The 24,899-nt window shown below is 42.9% G+C and overlaps 1 protein-coding gene across 2 annotated transcripts in view; it reads right to left on the bottom strand.

Moving 5' to 3' along the window:
* Positions 1-24,899, bottom strand: part of LOC143276085 (uncharacterized) — a 146,263-nt gene that overhangs the window by 111,491 nt on the left and 9,873 nt on the right. For both annotated transcript variants that reach the window (XM_076580478.1, XM_076580486.1), the window contains exons 7-24: positions 24,401-24,658; positions 23,821-23,919; positions 22,116-22,508; positions 21,362-21,604; positions 20,584-20,667; positions 19,659-19,755; positions 15,482-15,639; positions 13,995-14,012; positions 12,218-12,314; positions 10,662-10,880; positions 9,712-9,942; positions 8,812-8,912; positions 7,415-7,514; positions 6,284-6,469; positions 5,198-5,360; positions 3,130-3,343; positions 1,375-1,638; positions 727-1,032 (exon numbers count right to left, since the gene is read on the bottom strand). In XM_076580478.1, coding sequence (XP_076436593.1) covers positions 727-1,032; positions 1,375-1,638; positions 3,130-3,343; positions 5,198-5,360; positions 6,284-6,469; positions 7,415-7,514; positions 8,812-8,912; positions 9,712-9,942; positions 10,662-10,880; positions 12,218-12,314; positions 13,995-14,012; positions 15,482-15,639; positions 19,659-19,755; positions 20,584-20,667; positions 21,362-21,604; positions 22,116-22,508; positions 23,821-23,919; positions 24,401-24,658 — 3,231 coding nt within the window. The remainder of the gene's footprint in view (positions 1-726; positions 1,033-1,374; positions 1,639-3,129; positions 3,344-5,197; positions 5,361-6,283; positions 6,470-7,414; positions 7,515-8,811; positions 8,913-9,711; positions 9,943-10,661; positions 10,881-12,217; positions 12,315-13,994; positions 14,013-15,481; positions 15,640-19,658; positions 19,756-20,583; positions 20,668-21,361; positions 21,605-22,115; positions 22,509-23,820; positions 23,920-24,400; positions 24,659-24,899) is intronic.

Here is a 24,899-nt window from a genome sequence, read left to right as displayed (position 1 = left end):
CAGTGTTATGTTTGTAATCACACTTTAAACAAAGTTATATGTACATTTTCAGAATAACATATTTGTGAAAAGAACCAGCAACAACTTTGGGCTAAATTAACCTCAGCCAGACATTGGAGGCAAAACGCATATACATTCACTTGTACCTTCGCATATGTATATGCAAATTTGTACACACTTGCTAGCATTATGAAACATTATGTGGAAACAAAAAAAAAAAAAAACAAAAAAAGATAAAATGCAGCCAGAAGCACACAATACAGTAAAGATAGTGTTAACAAACAACTTAATGAACAAAAGTCTGAACAAAACCATGGTTGGCTGAGGAAGTGATCTGAGCAGCACGAAGTCTGCTTTGGGGTAAAAATTTTCCAAAGTCTACTTTACTTCTGTAAACCTCAGAAAACTCTAGCTGCACTTCTTAGACCACTTATGCATCCCAGCCCTAGAGTATCAAATATCAAGCGAGAAGACAAGTTTACATTTAAAACACCTGCCATTGTTTACATTTCCTTTCAAATCCACTCATTCTGAAGCAAACAAATGTTACACAGTGTCCACAGTTTCATACAGGGTATATTGGTGGAAAAGGATTGCGGCCCCATCTTTCCTATGCTGAGCCCTAAACACAGTGAATATGAAATCACTGCTGCTATGGCTGTAAAAATCTATGGGACCTTGAACAATTTTTTTATGATAGTATGTTTTCACACCAAGAACACTTACAAGAACACGTCTGTTGAAGAAAGTCAGACTTGACATCTGCCAGGTCAGAGAAGTTAGCGATGGTGAACACGTTCTGGACGTGAGGAGGACTGGCCATCGCCTTCTGCTCGTCCATGTCTACATTATCCCCAATGCCCACTGCCATCATCCGGATCCCTCGCTGCTTTGCCACTGCAGCTGCTGCTGCTGTTGCATTTGCGTCGTTGGACTTGCCGTCCGTGACGATGATGCAGAAATCTGGAACACCTGCACGGTTGCCGTTTTCCTCAAGGAACATGGTATCCATCATGAAGTTCAGAGCAGCAGCTGCAACAGATGAGGTTATCTTTTTATAAGGTGCTGGGCAGCCTCATGCATGTTATCATTATATGTTTTAATGTGAAAATATGCATGAGCATGAACTAAAAAGTGGGTAAACTGTCCATTTGTCATGTTCAGTGTCATATACTGCAATTAAAATCCTAGATCTACCAGTTAATGGCCTTTCTTTCTTTCTTCTTCTTTGTGTGTTTTTTTTCCTAACACTGATGCGATGTGTTGTGTATAACATCATGTGTTCTGTAAAGTACCAAGAGCAGTTTTCTGGACAGAGTGCTATATGAGTAAATATCATTATCATCACTGTTATTATTGTTTATATTGCATTACCTGTGTCTGTGGAACCACCCTTGTACTGAATGCTGTTGACTGCCTCCAGCAACTCTGCCTTGTCATCAAAATGGTTGAGGTGGAACTGGAGGGATGGCTGATTAGAGAAAGTCATCACTCCGACCTGGACCCCATCGTCGTCGATGTCCCAGTCGCTGAGAATGTTGTGGACAAAGGTGAGGAGCAGCTGCATGTTGTCAGCCCCCACACTGCCGGACTCGTCCAGAATGAAGACCACGTCAGCCTTGGTGCCTGGTCCACATGCTGAACAGAAACGTTATTGGTAATGTGCGAACAGCATTTTGCATTATATATATATCTATATATATCATACATATACATATTTTGTGTACTCCCCTTTATCTGCGTGTGTATATGAATGCATGTTAATGAATATTAAATTGAATATTTTATTGGTAATGTGCACATAGTATTTTGCATTATACATACATACATACATATAGACATACACACACACACACATACACATTGTGCACTCCCCTTTATTTGTGTGTGTATATGAATGCATGTTAATGAATATTAAACTGAATATCTTACTGGTAATGTGTGCATTGTATTTTGCATTTTATCATTATATATAGCTAGTCTATTAAATTCCCTTAATTTCATGTTTTATGCAGTCTAGATCACTGAGCATAGTATAACATGTGTTACATGACCTTTGCTGTGTTGGGCACTATGTTTGCCATGAATGGGTGTTCTTGCTGGAATGTGGAAGCAAGGTTGGAATTCATGTAGTTCTGTGGAGGTAATGCATGTGTCACCATTTCTGTCAGCAAACATGTCAAAAATTTCTGTTTTAGAGATAAATTATTCTTGCATCTTGTAAGAGTGGTCGTGTGTGTGTGTGTGTGTGTGTGTGTGTGTGTGCGAATGTGTGTGTATGTGTGTGTGTTGACATTTTTGAGTGTGCACACACTTGTTCATGTATGGTGTACTTGGTGCCTGAATGTTTATGTATGTATAACTTTTTGTTGAAAATGCCATGAGTTCCCTGCCTTGGAAGTGTGAGTGTCAATCTGCCTTATCATTATTATTATTATCATTGTTATTCTTATCATTATTGCTGTTGTTATCACCATCATCATAAATGTAGTTATCAGTTGAAATATGCCATTCAGTCTGTATGAAACAAGCAAACAAGAATGGGAACTTTTGGCAATAAATATGGTATCAATGAATGGAGAGTTCCAACAGACTTCAAGATCCTGCTTAGAACAGTCCAAGCCATATCAAAATACTGCAAGCATAATCAACAGATATTTCTATGTTGTTTTTTTCCTTCTAATTTTTTTTTTTTTTTTTAATGATTTATACTGCATAAACCATTCAGGAAGTGCATCAGATCTACTCACCAGCGCAGCTCAAGATTAGAAAAGTTGTATCAGTATATGTTCATCTTTATTTCTAGTGGGATACAACTTTAAGGGGATAAAATACTGATCACTTTTGTTAAATTACCTGCCGGAACTGCACAGCACTGAATGCCTTGATCTAAAGGAGAATTGATATATTATCAGTTGTTATTTTTTTTCTATTACAAACTATTTTATGCAAGGAGAGATTTGAGAGGCAGAGACAAAGAGAGTGATGCTTATCAGCCTGGGAAGGGATGGTTGCTTACATTCCTTGACCATGTGAGTTATTTTTAGGGTTGCTGCAATCATCTCTCATGCTGGACAAACTATAAAAAAAATAAAAAACTAAAAAAAACTAGATGACTACAGCCCCCACCTGTTTTTGGCATGAAGTCACAGACAGCAGACTGGATTGTCTTCAGGATGGCTCTGGAGTGGCCAGATGCCTTCATGCCAGCCCCGTCACTGGTGGCATTCTCCGCCTCCTCCAAACCTTCCATGCAGTCGTACAGAGTGTTCATGGCGTTACAATACTGACCCAGGGGCATGGCTCTGTCTTCTTTCAGGCTTGTGGCAATTCCTTTCATGCACTGTTCCAACAGGCAGACAAAGAGTAATTATCCTCAAGCATGGTTAGAAAAAGACAAAGAATGTTAGGGTAAAGTGATCTTATTCTGACCGATTTTTCATGGATCTAAACCCGACTGCTTTATACAGTCACCTGCTTCCTATGATAAGCATTGCCGATCAATTCACGGCAGCAGCCTGGGAAATCCTTGTTCAGTTCGCCACTGAAATAAACTGATCATTTTGACCAATGAGAACATCATGGGAACCCAACAGTGACGTAAAGTGGCGCGAAAAGCGCCCTTGTGTGTGCAACTTACCTGACGACAGTTTTGGCACCAAACTGCTGTGACGTCAATGCACTGGTTTGGCACATGTCGCGTTACCATATAAGAAACAGTTAGTACGCTAGCTTTGTCTCACATATCTATGAATAGAACATGAGTCTGGAAAGTGAATATGATATATTTCAGTTGGTTTCAAGGCAGTGATAGACAAAATTGGTTGAGGTTAGATCCAGTATTTCAATTGGTGGATCTAATCCCAACCAGTTCAGATGTGATGTGGACTTTACTTGTGTGTGTGTGTGTGTGTGTGTGTGTGTCTGTGTATGTGTGTGTGTATTTTGTTTCCAGTGAATATATTCCCTTTCTTGGCCATATATATACATACATACATACATATACATGTGTGTGTGTGTGTGTGTGTGTGTGTGAGAGAGAGAGAGTGTGTGTGTGTGTGTGATCCCTTTACCAATTCTTACACACCACACAACACACAAACACAAGTGTGCGCGCAAGCACACACACATACATTTACAATAGTGGAGTGGAACAATCTGCCTGACGGCGATATATCACATCAACTGGCTTCAGGCAAACGGTTCAGAGCCAACACCACTTGATTCACTCCTGTGCGGAACCCCAGTAACCCCCTCCCCATTGCAGTTACAATCAATTTCAGGCCCAGCAACGTGCATATCCAGATGCAGTTAATTTCAGCCCCAGTAACGTACATATCCAGATGCAGATTCACATATTCAGAATTCTGGTCGGCATTAGATCAACATGGTCAGGTTTAGATCAGGCTGGTCGGATTTAGGGCAGGCACACCAACTGTTCTTAACGGCTTCTGAAAAACTAAAAATAGGACACAGAAACATGACAGACATTCTACAATCACAGACAGTCTGCGAACCAAACTGATGTACTGTCAGTTGACAGTAATGCCTTGAGAACCAAAATAAGTGACTAAATCGGTCCGGTTTAGATCCACCCGGTCGGATTTAGATCAAGCACACCAACGTGTTTCAACGGCTTCTGCAGAACTAAAAATAGCACACAGAAATATGACAGGCATTGTATTCGATCACAGTCAGTCTGACAAAAGTTACTGACTGTGTGAATCAAATAGGTATGCTATTAGTCTACAGTTATGCGCTGAGAACCAAAGCAGGTGACTGAACCAGTTGGAATTGGATCACTTTACCCTAATGCTTTGTTGTAAAAGGCAAAATAAAAGTAAAATATCTTCAAGCACAGTTGAGAAAAACAGCAAGTCAACTTTTGTAAACAACGTCAAATGTTGGGCTGCATTAATGTATTGCATTAGTGATCTTTGCAGCACTAGCATTAAGAAAGTTCCAAAATCATAACAACAGTACTACTACAACATATAATAATGATAATAATAATAACAATTAATGTATACAGACTTTCCATGTAAAACATGCTCAGCTGTGCTGTACAGTGTAGAAAGTCTGCAGAATTAGATAGAGTGGAGTTACGAATATTTCTTAACACTAAGCAAACGTAGAACTGCTAAGATCACTGTTGCAACCCAACCCACAGTTGCACAGTGCAGGGTGAGCCCTTCACCTTGAGAACACCATTGAGGTCAGGGCGATTGGTCAGCTGGATGTCAGCTTGGTCATCTCCCAGTCCACAGCCTTCCCGGAGTGTCTGAATGTGCAGGGCAGTGTCCAGCAGGTGGAGAGTGTCGCAGCCAGCCATATTGCGAGCCAGGCAGCCAGACACATCCCTGTGCACACACACAAACACACAATCAACTTGTGGAGTTGTGGCCTAGTGGTAACAAATCTGCCTAGAATGCGAGTGAATTTCAGAGTATGGGATCGAGTCCCGCACTCACCAGAACTTTTTCCCCTTCCACTAGACCTTGAGTGGTGGTCTGGGTACTAGTCTTTCGGATGATATGATAAACTGGGATCCCATGTGCAACATGCATTTACTGCTTGTAAAAGAACCCACTGCAACAAAAGGGTCATCCCTGGCAAAATTCTAAAGCAAAATCAACTCTACTGTGTGTGTGTGTGTGTATGTGTGTGTGCACACGTGTGTGTGTGACTGAAACCTGACTAAATGACACAGGAAACAAATGATGAGTGCCTAAAGGCAGCACCTGTTAGTCGGCTCTACCAAGGTAGGCAGCCTGTTGTGCAAATAACTTCGTGTTTGTGGAGCGCTTAGTGCATGGTCTCTGACTCAAGACAGGCACTATATAAGTATCAATAATAATGATAACTTGCAGCTGTCACTTTCTGACACTGTCAGTCATGCCTTTGTTGTAATACTGAGTTCTGAGCAAGTGCAGCTGCACCAGGTCTGAACAAGTGCAGCTGCACCAAGATAGCACAGTGCCTGTGAGAACTACGACTACTACCCACACCTGGGTACCTTTGTGGAATTTCAATTAGAACTGTATGCATGTGTGTGCATGTGAGCGTGTGCATGTGTGTGTGACTGATAGAGTCTGTGTGACTCTCTGTGTGTGATGTACATCTTGGGATGCATGAGTGCATGTATGCACACATGAATGTGAGTTGTGTATGTATCTGCATCAGAAAGAGACAGACAGACAGACGGAGAAGAGAAGGAACAACTGGCAACTTTCTCCTCAGTGAACACAACAAAGGAGAGACAGTTATCTTCAAAAATACTCACCCGCATTCGAGTCCCAAACAAGCCGAGGTTTCACATCGAGTTGGGCAGATCAGGCGACTGGTGTCCAGTTCTCTCTCACACAGTGACACAAAGCGACCCTTAATGCTGTCCCCAAGAGCGGATTTGATAGCTTCATCACAACCAGTCAAGTTGTCAAACGCCGCCAGGATGCTCTCTTCAGAAGAACTGCAAGTGAAAATGAACACAAAAAGCACATGATGCCAACTCAAATGAACACAGCTGTCCTTGGCAACAAAAAAAAAAAAAAAGAGCCGGCAACAGAGAGGAGGCATTAAGAGTTGAGGATTACTTGTTTTATGGTGAAAAAACAACAACAACAACAACAGTAATAATAATAATAATAATAATAATAACAGCAATAATAATAATCATCATAATCATAATCACAGACTGACACTGAATAAAGAAAGCAGAATTGACTGAGCAGCTTCAAGAAAAACCCCAACACACACACACACATAGAGAGAGAGAAAGTGACAGACTGGGAGATAAGACACTGATGAAAAGACATCAGAGTGCATGCTGACATGCCTTCCAAAAGACATTTACTCAGACAGACCAGGTCAAGAAATGACTTCAATGCCTACAGTTCTGCTTTGTTCTGGTCCACAAGTTCAGAGATGACACATTCAACAAGGTAAGGGAAGATCAATGTAATCAGGAAAGTGAAATGAAAAAAAAGGCATTGTAATGACCAGGTAGCAATGTAGAACTTGTGATAATCTATCTAAAAATGTAGTCTTTTCATGTGGCAATGTCGCTCCAGAACTTGCCATTCTGCCAAGGCCAACAGAGGTATTCTGACCCAACATGTAAAAATCTTTCTTTTGTTAGTCACTGTCTTCCCACTACAAGGCAATATGGGTATTCCTTTCATCTAGTGAGCACTTCTTCTTTGGCACCTCTTCCAAATTCTATAATAGATAGCTTCCTTCTTCCTATGGTGCTAAAATCTCTATTCATGAAATTAGAAAAACATGACTAAAATAAACAGAACTATGTCTATGTAAGAACTGTGTGACTGATGGCACAAAAGCAGACAAGACTGAACAGATGTACAGACTGACTAAAACAGAGAAACTAACGAAGAAACATGAAGCAGGTAATTACTTGCAAACGGAGGTGTCATCACTCAACGACGCCCCAACAAGTGTTGATTCAACTGCTTTCAAAAGATCTTCTGCACTGGCATCGCACTGGCACACTGGTTCTGAAAAAGACAAAAGTTTTTCTCAATTTTTGTTTTTCAGCCTGTTTGTTCGCAATACTTGACCATTTCTTCTTCTTCATTTGTGGGCGACCACTCCCATGTTCACTCATATACATGAGTGGGCTTTTACCTGTATGACCGTTTTTATCCCTGCCCCTAGGCACTGTGTGTGTGTGTGTGTGTGTGTGTGTGTAAAAATAGTAATAATAATTATGTAATTATGATGATGAAGATGCACACAAGAGGTTTATAGATAATGTAAACCACACACACACACACAAACACACACACACTCAGCAAGGGATGATTTGTGGGGATTGTTCTTGATCATGCTACCAACAGAGCATGTACATTGTCCAAATAATCTTGTCTTCTTAAATGAGACTGCTATGGTATATGAGTCTGCATCTCAATACAGTGTATCATTCTGTATTACTTTTTTTCATGAAATGTTGAGATGAACATTCAGCTTAATTTGCAAACTTATTGTTTAGCTATTATTATGAGTCTAAATGTTGCATCTGTTTTGATTCTAAAATCTGTGCCAGTTAAAACATTGTTTTCACATAATTCCATAAGGAAGCTATTATTTACTGGATAATATTCATTACAGAAAGTGTCAAACTTAACCAAAATGCTCTTTTGTATCAAAACTGTCAAACAAATGTTTGATAGATTATCATAGTTCCTTACAAAAACTACAGCAAGCATTCTTTCTTTCCTATTCCTCCAGAACAATGTATGTTGCAGGTATCAAATAAACCATCTCAGCACAATATTGTGCATCTGTTCACACACGCTTATGCTTATATACAGATTTGCAAATTCATATCCTAACACAACCACAGAACTGCACACACGTCTTTTTTTGACAGAATTGATGTATGAGGAAGCTATCTCTGTTGATATCTATTTTCACTCTCTCTCCTCTCTCTCTCTCTCTATGTCAATCTGTCTATTTTTCCATCACATTTTAATTCATCATAGCTCGAGTTTGTTTTCCACTGCATGTTTCTGAATGTGTGTGCGTTCTGTAACAGTTGTATGTGAATGTGTGTGTTGAGTGTGTGTGTGTGTGGGGGGGGGGGGGGAGCGGGGGGGTTCAGGGGGGGGGAGGGGAGAGGGTGGTGGTGGTGAGGTGGAAGTTGTTTTCCATTTGTATGCTTTTGGTGTTGTCTTGATTTATGTGGTAGTATATACCCCATAAAGGGCAGGGACAAGATGAAGAAAAGCACACAGTTACTTATCTATTGTCCTCAAGAATAAAGAATTTTGTCTTGTCTTGTCTCTGACTCACTCTCAGTTTCCCCCAAACAGAGGTCCCTGAGGACCGGAGACGCCTGAAGGAGGGGTGACGATCGGGGGTCTTCTCCAAACCACTCCTTGCGGTCTGCAAAACTGGTGGGTGAAAAAACACGTCAGTATCAGAGTATTTCCATACAACTGAAAAGAAAAACATGATTCAAACAGGATATAACAACAGCAACCAATCAACTGTTGGTGTGTGAACAGTTTTATAACATTAAAACTGGATTTACAAATAATAATGTGAACTTACTAATAGCTGATGAATAAAAACGTATCACATGATTCAAACAGGATACACGAAATGATAATGTCAACTTATCAACAGTTGGTGTGCTCAATTGCTGCAGCAGAATTAGAAAGCTACATAAATTGTACATAAGCTGTAACATGTCTTTGCAACATCTATGCAGTTAAGTGAGAAACAGGCAGACAGAGAGGGAGAAACAGTTCCAAGTATATGCAAGTGTGTTTGCATGTATATACTGGAGCTTGGTGTGAGTATCATGCAAGTTAGTAGGGTTGGGATGTTTGACTGTAGGCACTGGTGTGTGTATACATGTAAACATTTGTCTAATAATATATATTTGTACATGCACATACAGGTACTGTAGGAATCACTGTGCCAAAATCATATTTGTTTATCTGTTTAAGTTGTGTGTTCAGGTGGTGTGTGTGTGTGTGTGTGTGTGTGTGTGTGTGTGTGTGTATGCCTGTGCATGTGTGCGTGTGCATGTGTGTATGCTTGCATGTACATACACATACATAAGTGTATTTACAAATGCATACACATCTATTAATGTAAGTATGAGGATATTACATCCAATTCCAAACAAAATAACTGTGCTTTTTTTTTTTTCTTTTTCACCAAGTTCATGTTCTTCCACTTTACCGGCAAATCATAGATGTAGGAAACAACTCTGCTTCAGCGGCAGTCTGCAGCATCCACTTAGCATCCTGTGCGCTGATCTGTCCAGTGCAGGAGGGCTCTGGCTCCGTGACGTTGCAGTGCTGACGGTAGCGTGCTCGCACATAGTGAACTTGTTCAAACAGCAAGTTGTAAGTGCTTCCACTGCACTCCACTGTATGGTTTGTGGCACAGGCCAGGGAAAGCTTCAAGTCACTGAAAGCAACATATTGAATGTTCTGTTTCAAAAAGACTATATGTCATCAAAAGCAAACTATGTTGTCTTCAATGGGAACTGTTGGCAATGACTCTTCATATGCCAAAAAAAAAAAAAAAAAAAAAGATGTGGGGAACATATCTGTTGAACTGTATACTGAAGATAACATTATGTAATAATTCCCCAATTTGCAACAAATACTAACAAATGAACAGCTTTGGATGAGTTATTGCTTATATGCTCTAAAAGAACAGGAAAACAAGTGAAGTAAATGAAAAACTTTCCAAAACCTGCATTTCTTATATAAACATTATTGTGACTTTCTTGCACAGGCTGGCGTGGTCCACTTTCCTGTCTTGTTCCAAATGCACATCCACAATGACAAGAATAAGACAGTGCCATGGCCCAAAATGAAAGTGGTGTTAAACTTAACTACATAAAATAAGCCTGATGCCACAATTCTCCATCAAAACATATAATGTCTTAGGCTTTACTCCATAGACATTATGATTCAAGATTCAAGATTTAATTTCAAACACACACACATACACACATGCACACACACACACACACTCACACACACAGGGAAACAGAGAGGCACACACACACACACACACACACACACACACACACAAAGAAACATACACACACACACAAAGAAACATACACACACACAAGCATGCACACACACACACACACACACTGCACTACAACTGACCTACAAACTCTGTGAGAGTTGTCATGGGCATGGATAGCAAGAGCCCGTTGAGCGGCGCCGATGCAGGTCATGGCAAAGTCCATGTTGCAGGCGCTGGGGCTGCAGGCCATGCTGCTCATTCTGCTCACTCCTGCCTTGATCAGGCTGAGCACTGACAGCGAGTCTTCACCGCATGACATCAGCAATGCCGACAGGCGCTCATGGCTGGTCCACAGCATACTGCCGAAGTAAGAAAAAGAGAGACTTGTGTAATCAGCAACCAGTTTACTGTAGATCTAGTCGTCAGCCCCATCCTGTAAGGAAATGCACAGTGTGTGGCGTGTATTCATGTGAGCACATGTGTTGATATGCTCTGTGTGTGTGTGTGTGTGTGTGTGTGTGGTGTGTGTGTGTGTGTGTGTGTGTGTGTGTTAGTGAAACAAACCTTCTGCTGGGTAGAAGCACATTTTGCAATACAAAATGAAAACAGGCAACATCAAAATCAACTGAGAGATCATTCAGCGAAGAGTTACAAATGAAAAATCCACAATGGACCACAATGTGGTTGATACTAAGAATAATGTGTGGCACATGGGACACAGGTATGCAAATGCTCATTCATGATTCAATGTAAAAGTGTGTAGCGAACAGTGACCTATGGCACTGTTGCCTTCACTTTCACTTACTTTTTAACTAATTGAATGCAGAAATTATTGAAGCTGTTTTTTCTGTTCAGCTTTGTGATATTACTTTTTTTTTTCCAGGGCTATGAACAATCCCCAATTTCAGAAAGAAAAATACTTCTCTCTCTCTCTTTCGCAGTGACCTGTCACTTTTGCTTGTTTATATCAATATGAATATGGGACACTTCTTTGTTTTGTTCTTGTTCTGTAGATTAACAAAAGAAAGGAAACGCAACTACTGTAAGAATCCCCATGACCAGTCCTTGTAGAAATGTTTGCCAAATTATACCCACCAATCCATTTAGTATTTCTTTTCTACAAGTTTGCCAGTGCAACAATGTACTTCCATATGGAACACCAATAATTAACAAAACTTTTTAAATCTTCATTTACTAGTGCTTTTGAGGTAATAAACAATTTTTTTTAAAAACACACAAAACAGGTCCTGACAAATACAACATGAATAACAAAAAAACAACAACCCCACAACAGTTTCATATTAGACAGCTGTTGAGGATATGATCTATACTATGGAGTGGAGAGACAGATTAGTGGTTACATCAACCTTGGAAGCTAGAGAATCTGAGCCCACAGGATCAAATCCCACACATGGCGGTATTTTCTCCCCTTCCAGTAATCTGGACACTAGTCATTCGGACTAGACTTAAATATATGTCCTGTGTGCAGCATGCACTCAGTGCACATGAAAGAACCAATAGCAACAAAAGGGTTGTCCCTGGCAAAAAATCCACCAACAGAAAAATAATACACTTGCAGGCAGAAAAAAGAATGGTACTGCACTACAGTGACACTCTCCACATGAAGAGCAGCAAAAATTTCACAGTACAATATGTTCATAAATTCAGACAATGGAAAGTAGACTAATGTTAATACCTGCAGCGCTGTTGACCATTTCCATATTCTGCTGAGAAGTCGATATAGTTGTCCAGCACCAGCCCCACTGCCTGCAGGTCACACTGGTCGTTTGATTCTGTGAAACACGTGAGAAAGCCAGTGGTGAGAGTACAGCTGAGAAATGTATTTCATGTCTGTGATGTATGTGTACATGAATGCATGACTTTGTTGTATGTGATTAACTGAGTATTTCATATGTAATGTACAAATCATATTCAAACAGATCAGTCTATTCATAATCTGCTATTTCCCTTTATTAATGTTATTTTAGACTTACTCTTTTTAAGGCACTTACACAATCTTCTTTTATTTCTGCCCCATCATCCGTACCAGCTGAGTGGCCCCATGCCAGCCCTCAACTGTCTATCCCATATCACCCCCACACAACCACACCTGGCCTCGTTTGCTGCAGTCCCAGCACTAGCTGTCCACAGGTAGCTATTGATGTACGGCCACCGGGAGGTGACAAATCAAAAGAGACACTGCACGGATACTGAGTTAGTTCGGTGGTGTTCAGTAGTGCCTTTTGTGATTCAGCATACACAGGTCACACTATGCCCGATCCTGGTGGCAATGCAACTGCCCAGTTGTGGACAGGAGCCAGACCAAGTCAACATCTCCAAGAAGTGGAGACCGCCACCATGTATCCCCAATAACCATCCCATGAACCTGCCAACACTGAAAATTTAATTCACAATCAGCATATAAATGGAGGAGAAAGCAAAACTGGGAACACCATGACAGCAGGGAATGAAAGGCCACAACATTTGTATTTGTTGTTTTTTCATGTACTTAACTTCATGTACTTAACTTAGTGAAGAATTCTGTTAAGGATGCTGATTACAATGCTATGGAGGTCCAGGATGCTGATTACAATGCTATGGAGGTCCATTTTGGTTTGCAATGTGACAAGACTGTTCTCTACACTTCTGTTTTTAATCATATATCCCAGCATCAAAAAAGCCTGAGAAGTAGACGCTTGCAGTTTTGCTCAGGAAATTTGAGCAAAACATCCAAAAACTCAACCGTGAAGTGGATGACACTTGACTGTATGGTCCCAGTCTTCCCAGTTGTGCTCCACACAAACTTAACTCTGGGAAAGAGTGGGCCATTGGTTGAAAAATCGATTTGTGCCTCAGATTGGCTTCAAACCTGCATCTTCCTAGTCACCAGTCTATGAAGCTAACCACTTTGCCAGCTGGTGCATCTACTGGACATCATATACATATCATCATATACATGTATTACATAATCTTACACTATGTTAAACATATGCTTATCTTTGAGTCTGTGTTTTTAATTGAAATACGGATGCATGATCAAACTCTGTCTTGTTCTGTAGATGAAACGTCTATGAATATATATATATATATTTTTATAAGCTATTAATAAAAGATCAGTTAAAAAAAACAACAACAAACAAACAAACAAAAAACAACAACAAAAAACAACCAACCAAACACCAACAGCTGGGTTATCCTTTTTTTTTCTTTGCTAAACATAATAAAGTAATCTTGTACCTTGTAAACTGAAACCAAATACTAAAAAAATATATTTTTTTTAAATAATAAAAGTCAAATTCTATGCGCATCACAAAGTATTTTGATATATTCAATATTGTATACATACATTTATAGACTATCAGTTTATGTAAACCAAATACTGAAATAGTGTGTGTACAACAGAAAAAAATGAAACGATCAAGTTTTTTTTTGTATAAACTTTTTAAAAATAATTTTGTAAACAGTCAACTCACCAGCTGGTAAACTGCCATCTGAAACAAAAAAAGTTGAATACAAAATTTGTTTATGTTTTGATTATGACAGTGAAAGGAAAACTGCAACTGGTGTGTGTGTGTGTGTGTGTGTGTGTGTGTGTGTGTGTGTGTGTGTGCGTGCGTGTGTGTGTTCATGTGTGTTGAAGAAACCTTGAAAGAAAGGGAAACAACTTAACAAGAACAAAAAAAGTTTATCCAGATGAGAACATAAATCAAAATATCAGTTTATTGACCAGAGCTTTCTGATAAATGTCCAAATGATACAATCTTCATTTGTTTTTATGAGTTGTTTTTTTTCATTCATGAATCATATTTTCACACTGACCCTCTTTTATGATCTATGTAAATTTATCATTTTAACTGCTCTTAATCAAGTTAATTTAAACATATGAGTAACCTTAAACTAAAGCAGCAAACTGCAAAGGGCATGCTTTTTGTTTATACCACATGTAATTTTTGTTTCTTTATTGAAAATAAAATGTTATTTACAGGATGCAAAACTTTTGAACTGACAATATGTGCAGCAGATAAGCTGCATGCATGTGTACTGTACATAATTTAAAAATCAAATTATCACTGGATGTTTTCTTCTTTGCATTTGCCGTTTTGCCTACCAGTCCTTATCAGTCATAACTTTTCTGCTAATTATTTTCAAGCAGACCAGCATGTGTATTATAAGATATATTTGTACTTCCATATTTGTATCAACTATTATTCCATGAGTGATGTTAATTGTTTGCTTCTAAGTTCCACTCAAATGTAGTTTCTCAGCAAGTCACATAAACTGATAAAGGATAAGAATCCGTGACTCTGCAATGACGGCTATACGCTATTTTGTTGAACAAACACTAAAATATACGGGCATTGACTCATACGATTGCTGAACTTAATCTGACAATTAAGGTATTAAAGACAGGCTGCATTATATCCGCTAAACTGAACTGGGTCTGGATCTGTATGGGTCCTTAAATGTCACGCTAGATCTAGTGGTAATGTCAAATGCCGCCGGTGCTGCAATGCTGTCTCTGGATGGTCCTGTTGGCATTTTCAGCTTACACTCACTGAAAAACATTACGATTATATATATATCTGACTTTTACTTGACTCAGGTTAGCGAATTATAGTCATATGATCAGTGAAAAAAAAAAAAACCCAAAAAAACAATGCGTACGTCTAAGATCCAGGGGGTAACACGCAGACGACAATGTCCGCGCTGGGATTCGTTCATGCTGTCAGTGGGAATCGTGTCCCTTGAAGGGCAAGTCATTAAGTTGCCCCCCTTGATAAATACGTACAATTTTCTGTCCCCATTCCCACCGCGCTCCTCATCCCCAGACTTGATGAATATGTTCACGAAAATATTATGCCCTGCACTCTCATATTCTTCAGACATTAAAATGGGAATCAAAAGTATGCATGTGATGCTGAGTTACAGATAATGACAGTTCTCTGTATCAGAGACTTACCACAGAGGATGGTAGTCATGGACTTGAAGACAATGACTTCCTCGTATTTGACGTATTTCATGAATGCTCCAACGGATGTTGAGTCTTCTCTGCCCTCGGCAGATTCCCAGCAGGTCTCCATACGGCGTTCTGCAGACTCTGTCACGTTCCTCAGCATCCTGTGAACATACCGCAGTAACCACAGAGTGGCGAATTGACTTTGAGAAGCAACAGTGACACTGCATGACACCGAATGATTTCAATGACATAGGCCAACGGCCCTTATCATGACAAGATGCAACCACAGTATACCTTTCAGTGAAAAAAAAATCGACTCAAAATATATTTATTTGTTTATTTCAAGTATTTTCAAGATAGCCTATGTAGGCTACGTCGAAGACCCACGAATATTTCCACACCCACCTCGTTTTAGATTTTGTATTCCTCACAGTACAGTTTCCCACCCTTACTCTCATACACATCCTCACATTTACAGCCCTTTTCACACATTCCTACGAACACATATACAGTCCCTATGTGAAGGAGTCTATCGATCTGCATGCCAAGCACATCAGCAAAGAACATGCGTAGGGCTGACTGAGAGACAGACAGACAATGGGAGAGAAAGGGGGGGTGGGGTGGGGGGTCGGTGGTAAGGCGGAGGATGCTGCTGGCAGTTCTTAGTCACGAATCTGCATGTAGGCGGCTGTGGGGTGTTGGTCGTCCGCCGTAGACTGGGGCAGATGCGGCGCCCGTATCCTCCCATAGTGTCAGAGCAGCCCTTTTTAGGGACAGCACTGCTCTCCCCACATGGGGAAGGGGAGATAAAGGATCCCCAAACAAAGCCTGCCTCACCTAGTACCTAGTAGGAAACCGCACCTACTTGGACATCCAACAATAGCGGTCGAAAACAACAAAAGAAAAGAACCAGGAGTCATGCCCTGACTCTAGGTGCCTGGAATGTTCGCACCCTCTTAGACAGAGACGACAGACCAGAAAGACGCACAGCGCTCATTGCTAGAATGCTTGATCGCTACCAGGTGGACACAGCAGCCCTGAGCGAAACCAGATTTGCGGGTGAAACCAAGATGGAGGAAGTTGGAGGGGGCTACACCTTCTACTGCATTGGGAAGCCAGATGGCACCCCAAGAACCTCAGGCGTGGGCTTTGCCATACGAACCAAACTTGCACGACAGTTTGACAGCCTTCCACGTGGGATAAACGACAGGCTGATGACCCTGCGTCTGAAGCTTTCCAAGGATCGCTTCGCCACAGTCATCAGCTGCTACGCCCCGACGATGACCAACCCTGATGACATCAAAGAAGCTTTCTATGAGGAGCTTAGCCGCACCATTTCAGCGGTAGACAGAAAGGACAGGCTGATCATCCTTGGGGATTTCAATGCCCGAGTCGGCGTGGACTTCTCGTGGCCAAAAGTCCTAGGACAGCACGGCACTGGCAAGTGCAACTCCAACGGACTGCTTTTGCTCTCGCTTTGAGCGCAGCATGGACTGACCATCACCAACACCCTCTTCCAACAAGCAGACAAGTACAAGAACACATGGATGCACCCCCGCTCCAAGCAATGGCACATGCTGGACTATGTGATTGTCCGGCAGAGGGACAGGGGTGATGTTTCTATTACACGCTGCATGGGAGGAGCAGTCTGCTGGTCGGACCATCGCCTGGTACGCAGCAAGATGAACATCAGACTTGCACACAAGCTCCAACCAGCCAGGCAGAAACCCCATAGGAAGCTGAACATCCACCGCCTCCCTATCACCAAGGACGTGCTGCAGCAGCAAATCCAAGTAGCTCTCCAAGAAATTCCTGCATCGACTGATGTAGAAGAGGTATGGAGCACCTTTAGAGATGCTGTGTACACAGCAGCAGCTGACACGCTCGGCTTTGTACAGAGGAGCCACAAAGACTGATTTGACGAGAACGACTCTGGAATCTCCAAGCTCCTGAACACACTGCATATACGGCATTAGGATCAGATTTCCGATAAAGGCTGCCAGAGGAAGGAGAACCAGTTCTTGCAAACCAAGCAACTCGCACAGAAGAGGCTGCGTGAGATGAAGAACACCTGGTGGGATAAAAAGTCCGAAGAGCTTCAGTCCGCTGCTGATGCTCACGACATGAAGACCTTCCATGATGGTCTCCGAGCTGTGTATGGGCCGAGAGTCACAGGATCAACCCCTGTCCGAGCCTCGGACCAGACCACCCTCCTGACAGACAAGAAAGACATTCTTGCCCGCTGAGCAGAGCACTTCAACACCCTCCTCAACAGGGACTCGTCCGTATCTGACGAGGCAATTGCAGCCCTCCCACAGCTACCAGTCAATGACTCGCTAGCTGCCCCTCCCACCAAGGTCGAGACCCAGAAGGCCCTGAAGCTGACAACGTCAGGAAAAGCACCAGGAGCAGATGGAATCCAGGCTGACATCTACAAGTATGGAGGCGAGGTGCTGACAGACAAGCTGACCACCCTGTTCCAGTCTATCTGGGAGAGAGGGGAGGTCCCCCAGGATTTCAAGGATGCTTCTATTGTCCACATTTACAAACGGAAGGGAGACAAAACATCCTGCGATAACCACCGTGGAATCTCTCTCCTCTGCATCGCCGGCAAGATCTTCGCCCGCATCATACTGAACAGAGTGGTTGACCATGTCTCCAACACAGTCATCCCTGAAGCACAGTGCAACTTCCGCTCAGGCAGGGGAACATGTGACATGGTGTTTGCTGTACGCCAGATGCAAGAGAAGTGCCGTGAGCAGAACAAGGAGCTCCACATGGTCTTTGTAGACCTGACTAAGGCCTTTGACACGGTGAACCGCCATGGTCTGTGGAAGATCCTCCTAAAGTTCGGCTGCCCAGAGAGCCTAATCCAGCTGATTGCGTCTTTCCACCATGGCATGCAGGCGAGAGTACAGGAAAATACTGACATGTCGGATCCGTTCCCTGTGGTAAATGGAGTGAAGCAGGGCTGCGTCTTGGCACCTACACTGTTCTCCATTCTCTTCTCTGCCATGCTGATTGACGCCTTCCAAGACAGTGACCGGGGCATCTACATTCAGTTTCGCACAGATGGAAAACTTTTCAACTTGCGGCGACTCCATGCCAAGTCCAGGGTGTTTGAGGCACTGATGAGAGAGTTCCTCTTCGCTGATGACTGCGCGCTTGCTGCACACACCCATGAGGACATGCAGTTCATTATGGACAGGTTCTCAACCTCCTGCAGGCGCTTTGGACTCACCATCAGCCTCAGCAAGACCGAGTCAATGTACCAACCGGCTAGTTCACAGAACGCCAGTGCCTCACGCAAGTTCGTTAGACAGACTTCATCGAATTAAAAATAACGCCGCCAGACTCATTTGCAGAGCTTCTAAATTTGACCGTGTTTCTCCTCTCCTTCAGTCTCTCGTTGCCCGTTTCTGATCGAATAGACTATAATCTGTCCCCTCTGACCTTTTCTACAGTTAACGGATCTGGCCCAAAGTATCTTCCTGAACTCCTTCTATCTATATTCCGTCTCGTCAGCTCCGTTCTTCCTCTGATACTCAACTTCTCAGGATACCTCACGTCAGAGGTAAGACCTATGGACAGAGATCGTTTTCTTTTCAATCGCCAAAGACGTGAAACAGGCTCCCTGATAACCTACGTCATTCTGACTCCTTTGCATCTTCCAAATCTGGTCTCAAAACTCACCGCTTCCATCAGCAATAAGTTCAGTTGTGGCAGGTTCACTTCTTTTGCGTGAGCTGTGCTTGACTATGTGTATACACATGTATGTGTACATAAATACATGCATGTGTAGAATTGCGTACGCGTATGTTTGTGTGTGTATGTGTTTGTGCGTGCCTATCGGTGCGTATGTGTGGAGGGTAGCTGCTATGTAAATATGTATGTTAAAATGTATGAATGCATTGTGTGTTTGTGTGTGTGTGTGTGTGTGTGTGTGTGTGTGTGTGTGTGTGTGTGTGTGTGTGTGTAACTGACGCTTGACTGAAAGAAAGACACAAGAAACGAATGGTGAGCGCGGCCTGAAGACAGCTGTCAGTGGGCTCAACCCAGGCAGGCAGCCTGTTGCGCAAAGGGTACCATGTTTGATGAGCGCTCAGAACTTGGTCACCAACCGAGGAACAGACGCTATATAAGTGTCCATATCAATCAAAGAGAAATTAACAGAACTCACAGACACTGGTGTCGCTGGGCCGGGTCAGTGGCGAGGAGGGACAGAGTCAGGCTGACCATCGTCTTTTCCAGTTTGGCGAAAGAGTTCATGGTGCATTCTGTAATGAGCAGACACGTATATCACTGCCATATAGGTATACTTACTTATATACGTGCATACGTATTCACCGACATATGAAACACTTCGATACATAGACACATGCATGCATGCATGCATACATACATGCATGCATACATACATACATAGTCACTTACTCACAAAGGCTACATGTGTAAGCGTACATGCATGGACTGTGCATCAGAAACACATACATACATTTATTATGCATAATATATATACATACGTAAGCGCACATGCTTACACTGTGCATCAGAAGCATGCTGTGGAAATGGTGCTACAAACAACAAACCACCGAAAGAGATCGACAGAATAACAATCTTTTGACGTGAATGAATTCAGACAGCTGCATTGCACGGCATAAAACACTGGGCTGAACCAGTTGCATGAGTCAGTCGTGTCCGACTATGACCAACAGAACAGCAGAGGAGGCAACTGCTATCCCGACAATCTGGGCTAGAACTTGATTGCATTGGAGGATTGTACCTTGCCCAAGTTACATCCCCACTCTCTCTGCCAAGAGGGCTTTAGGACAGTCGGCCTCGGAATTGTTCCCAAAGGCCAACTAGTACCCAAGGCTGCGGCACTAAAAGCCAACGCAAATTTGCCTCCTAGTTTGAGAGTAATTGTCCATCACAAAAGACTAAGCTGCAATGAATCCCCATTGCAGTTGAGAATCCATTGGTGATTCAGCTCGCACTTCGCTGCTGGCCTAGCTGTAAGCTTACGTCAGTCTCAGAAATATGCCTAGCGTTGAGCTGTAGAGCTTACTGGTCAGTTAGCAGAGAGCTAAATCCTCGACCCTCACCTGACTCAGGCTCCTCAGGCTCCTCAGGCTCCTCCGGGTCTCCATCGTCGGGTTCTTCAGAGACAGCTTCACCAATGCCCTCCACTGAAACATGAAATTCAGTCAACACACACCTGTTTTACTCATCGTCAGCGGCTTATGTCGTGAAAGGTTGGGACGGAGGGAGCAACGTACTTGCAGTTCATGTGTAACTTTTGTAAACTGATTTTTGTTCGCGTTGGTCCGATGCTTTTTTTATATCCTTTTTCCTGTAGGTATGTACTTTTGTTGTTGTTGCTATATGTGTATCTAAAAATGAATGAAATGATTTTAATTAAAAAAAAAAAAAAAAAAAAAAAAACCTTGCTGTCAGCATGCTCACGTCGTAAAGTGAGAGAGGGGAATAGAGATTGACGGATGTCATTGGTATCGTTAATGTATGTATATAGGTACATACTTACAGATGGGTGCATGTGTGTAAGCATCCATGAACAAATGAAAATTGTGTGGCCGTAAAAAAAAGGTTCAGCAAACTTTTCAACACTGCGTGCTTCACATCTGTGTGTGCATTGGATTAGTTCTTAGTTTTATCCAATGGCATTTCGTGAACATTTCGAAAGAGAGTGACGGAGAGAAGGCGGTGATGGTTAGATGTGTTTGCTCTTCTCCATTCCTTTTTTATAAGTCATGGAATGGGCAGCTGATCTGAAATGAGCTTTCTGGTGAAAAAAAAAAAAAAAAGACAGCGAAAATTTTCAATCCTTATAGAAATGATATCCATGCAGCAGAGGATGCTTGCCTTTGGTGATTTCCTGCCTGGACTTCGTCCACATGTGCAGCTCCTGGACAGACAGTACAGACTGGTCGTCTCCGGTGTCCTTGGACTCATTGGATGGAGCTCCGAACATCAGCACTCCGGCGGTGGAGTCAGCAGCTGTGGCCTCCGAGGTTGTCACCTGGGCTTTTACCTGGCCGTCCAAGAAGAGGAGAAGTGCGGTGCTGTTGAAGGAGAACTCTACCAGCACACCTCGGGCCAGGACGTCTGTGGGGCAAGTAGACAGACAGACAGGTGTGTGCGGTTAGACACGTCAGGAGGCAAGTCAGAACCACTTGAGTTTATGGATTGTACATTATCGATATCATCATAACCATTTTTCAGATATCTTCGTGGCTTCACACGCACAGACAGACAGACAGACACGCGCATTCATGCACACACACATGCGCGCGCGCGCGCGCACACACACACACACACACACACACACACACACACACACACACACACAAACACACACACACGCGCCCGCGCGCAAACATGTTCGAATACGATCCCACAGGTGCGTGCGCGCACACACACACACATCACATCACATCACATCACGTCACATCACATCACAGCCGTAAATAAAACACATCATCACCATCACCACCACCACCACAGCCACACAACAACCACCACTACCACCACCACCCACATATCAACAACCAACCAACCAACCAACTAAACAACCCACCCCCAACCCACCCAGGGTAAATATATATGATATACCCACCCGAACTCAGGAACTGGTAGGTGAGTTCCCACCGGACCTGGGCCAGCTTGACCTGCACGGTCATCACGAGGGACTGGCTCAGCAGCACGTTCACCCCGCTGCTGCCGCTGCCCATTCCACTGCACAGGACGCAGCCCGAGAACCCCGACCCCTCCACCGAGAATCGAACCGCCACCGTGAAAGCCTGGTACAGAGACACGTCTACCAGGCCCACCCAGGGAGCGGACAGCGAGGAGCTGAGGATGGAGAGGTAGGTGCTTCCCCCCATGAGGCTGAAGCCCAGCTTGTCCATGGTTAGCGTAAGGTTGCCGTACCCTTCGATGCTGAAGACGCCCATGGTGGTCTCAAGGCTGGTTTCTCTCCGGGTGGTCACCGACAGGGAGGTTCCGGTCTCTGAAGACACAACCCCCACCCAGCCCCGTGTCGGTTGTGAGGCAATGCATGTATTTAAAGGCTATATTTATCTACCCGACAACGCCGTAGCACCAACCAGAACGGTTGTGAAGTGATTATGTATCTAAGGCTACATTTGTCTGCTCAACATATCATCACCCTAAACGGTTGTGAAGTGATTCATGTATTTCAATGCTAGAGTTACCTACTCAGCATATCATCACCCTGAGTGGTTGTGAAGTAAATCGTGTATTGTCTAGCCAGCATGATCATCATCATCTCAAAATGGTTATTCATGTATTGAAAAGCTAAATTCGCCTATCCAACATATCATCAGCCCGAAACGTTTGTGAAGTAATTTATGTATTCGAAGGCTAAGTTTATCTATCCAACATATCACCCATATCACCCCCGAAACGGTTATGAAGTGGTAAATATATGCAAATGTTAAATATATATGTCCAGTATATCATCATCTCAAAACTGTTACGAAGTAATTCATTATTTACTGGCTGAAATTACCAGTCCAGTATCTCCAAGACCTTTGACAGAGCTTTCTTCAGTTAACTGAGTTATAAACCGTTCCGTCCAAGTGATAATACTGGAAACAGTTGCTCTTGGGCTCTCTCTCTCTCTCTCTCTCTCTCTCTCTCTCTCTCTCTCTCTCTCTCTCTCTCTCTCTCTCTGCCTTCACATTACTTTAAGTTGTTTCCATGTAATCAGCGTGAACACGACAAGGATAATACTTGTAAGTAATTTGGAGAGAGGTGAGTGGAAATAAAGGACGAAATTAGAAGAATACTGGGAAAATCTTGTTCACATTGACGATTGATAATACGTATGATTTACACCAGATCACGACTAAATGTCCACATGTTATTCGTATATATAAATGGCACATGGATACCAAGTCAGGGCTGGCCTTTGGAACGCCAGATAGACAGAACCTCCCAACCGGACAGATACACAATACCTCAATTCCATTCCTCGAACGACGGGGCCTTCACCAAGTCAAGACCCAAGCCCGAATAACATGGCCTTAAGTTAAGAGCGCAAGCCAATGGACACGTCGTTAAACCCAACAACAGTCAGACACTTAATGACGACGAGCCGTGAACATGAGCAATCGAGTTTAACGACCCACTGGCAAAAAAACCCCTTTAAGGTCAAGTTGTTCTGGGGCTGGGGTTTTTGGTTCGGTGAAGGTTGCGTCGTTCGAAGAGGTCAGCCGGTCCTGGGTGTCTGAATGGTATCGAATGGGTGGGAGATCCGTCTGGCGCTCCGAGAGGGGGAGCGGGCCCTGGGTACCAACCATTGTAGACACAGCGCGGACCGTAGTAGCCGCCCAGACATCCGCACTGGTGCTCAGCTCTGCACAGACCGCCGTTAGCACAGCCAACCGGACAGACCACTGCACACAAAGGCACACCACTGGCACTGAAAATAACAACAACAACAACAGCAAACAACAACAATAACAACAACCAGCAAACAACCAAGGACACCACTGGCACTGAAAATAACAACAACAACAACAACAACAACAGCAAACAACAACAATAACAACAATCAACAAACAACCAAGGACAGAACAGGAAGGATTTGTCAAGGCTGTACAGGAGTTTCAAAGCATGGAATGAGAGGATCCTGCATGTAGCTTGTCTTAGCATTTCTTATGTGTGTGTATAAAGTTGGCTTTGTACCCTCAAATACGTTGTGTGTGTGTGTGTGTGTGTGTGTGTGTGTGTGTGTGTGTGTGTGTGTGTGTGTGTGTGTATCCGATTGATTGAACCACCCGTCAGTTATGTTTGTTGTAAAGTAAAGGGAATCTTCTCCCCCCCCCCCCCCCACACACACACCCTCACCCCCACCCCCTCTACACACACAATCACCTTGAAGAGCGAGGAGAACCTGCTGACGCGACACCTTGGTGACGGTGAACTCTCTGACCAGCAGGTCCGTCTGGTAGTCCTCGGAGTGGTCGTAGCTGGGGTAGCCCACCACGAAGTAGGAGGCTTCCACCAGGTCCTGGGACCTGCGAGCTCTCATGTCGCGGGCCACCTCCTGGCCCTGAACGAAGAGCACCAGGCCGTACGTCAGGCTCCAGCTGATCTCCAGGTGTGTCCAGATGCTGACCGTCTGGATGGCCTCTGTCATGTGATAAATGATGATGATAATGTTGATGATGATGATAATGATGATGATACTACTACTACTACTAATGATGCTGATGATAACGATAATGATAACAATAACAATAATGATGATGATGACGATATAAATGTCTATAACGACAACAAGAATAATGATGATAATGTAAACAATAAAACCAATATTATGTCATCACCATCATTCTTCTTCTTATTATCATGATGCATATTGACACTCATT

This window comes from Babylonia areolata, chromosome 2 (assembly GCF_041734735.1).
Source record: "Babylonia areolata isolate BAREFJ2019XMU chromosome 2, ASM4173473v1, whole genome shotgun sequence".
Classification (NCBI taxonomy): Eukaryota; Metazoa; Mollusca; class Gastropoda; order Neogastropoda; family Buccinidae; genus Babylonia; species Babylonia areolata.
This window is presented reverse-complemented; position numbering and strand designations above follow the sequence as displayed.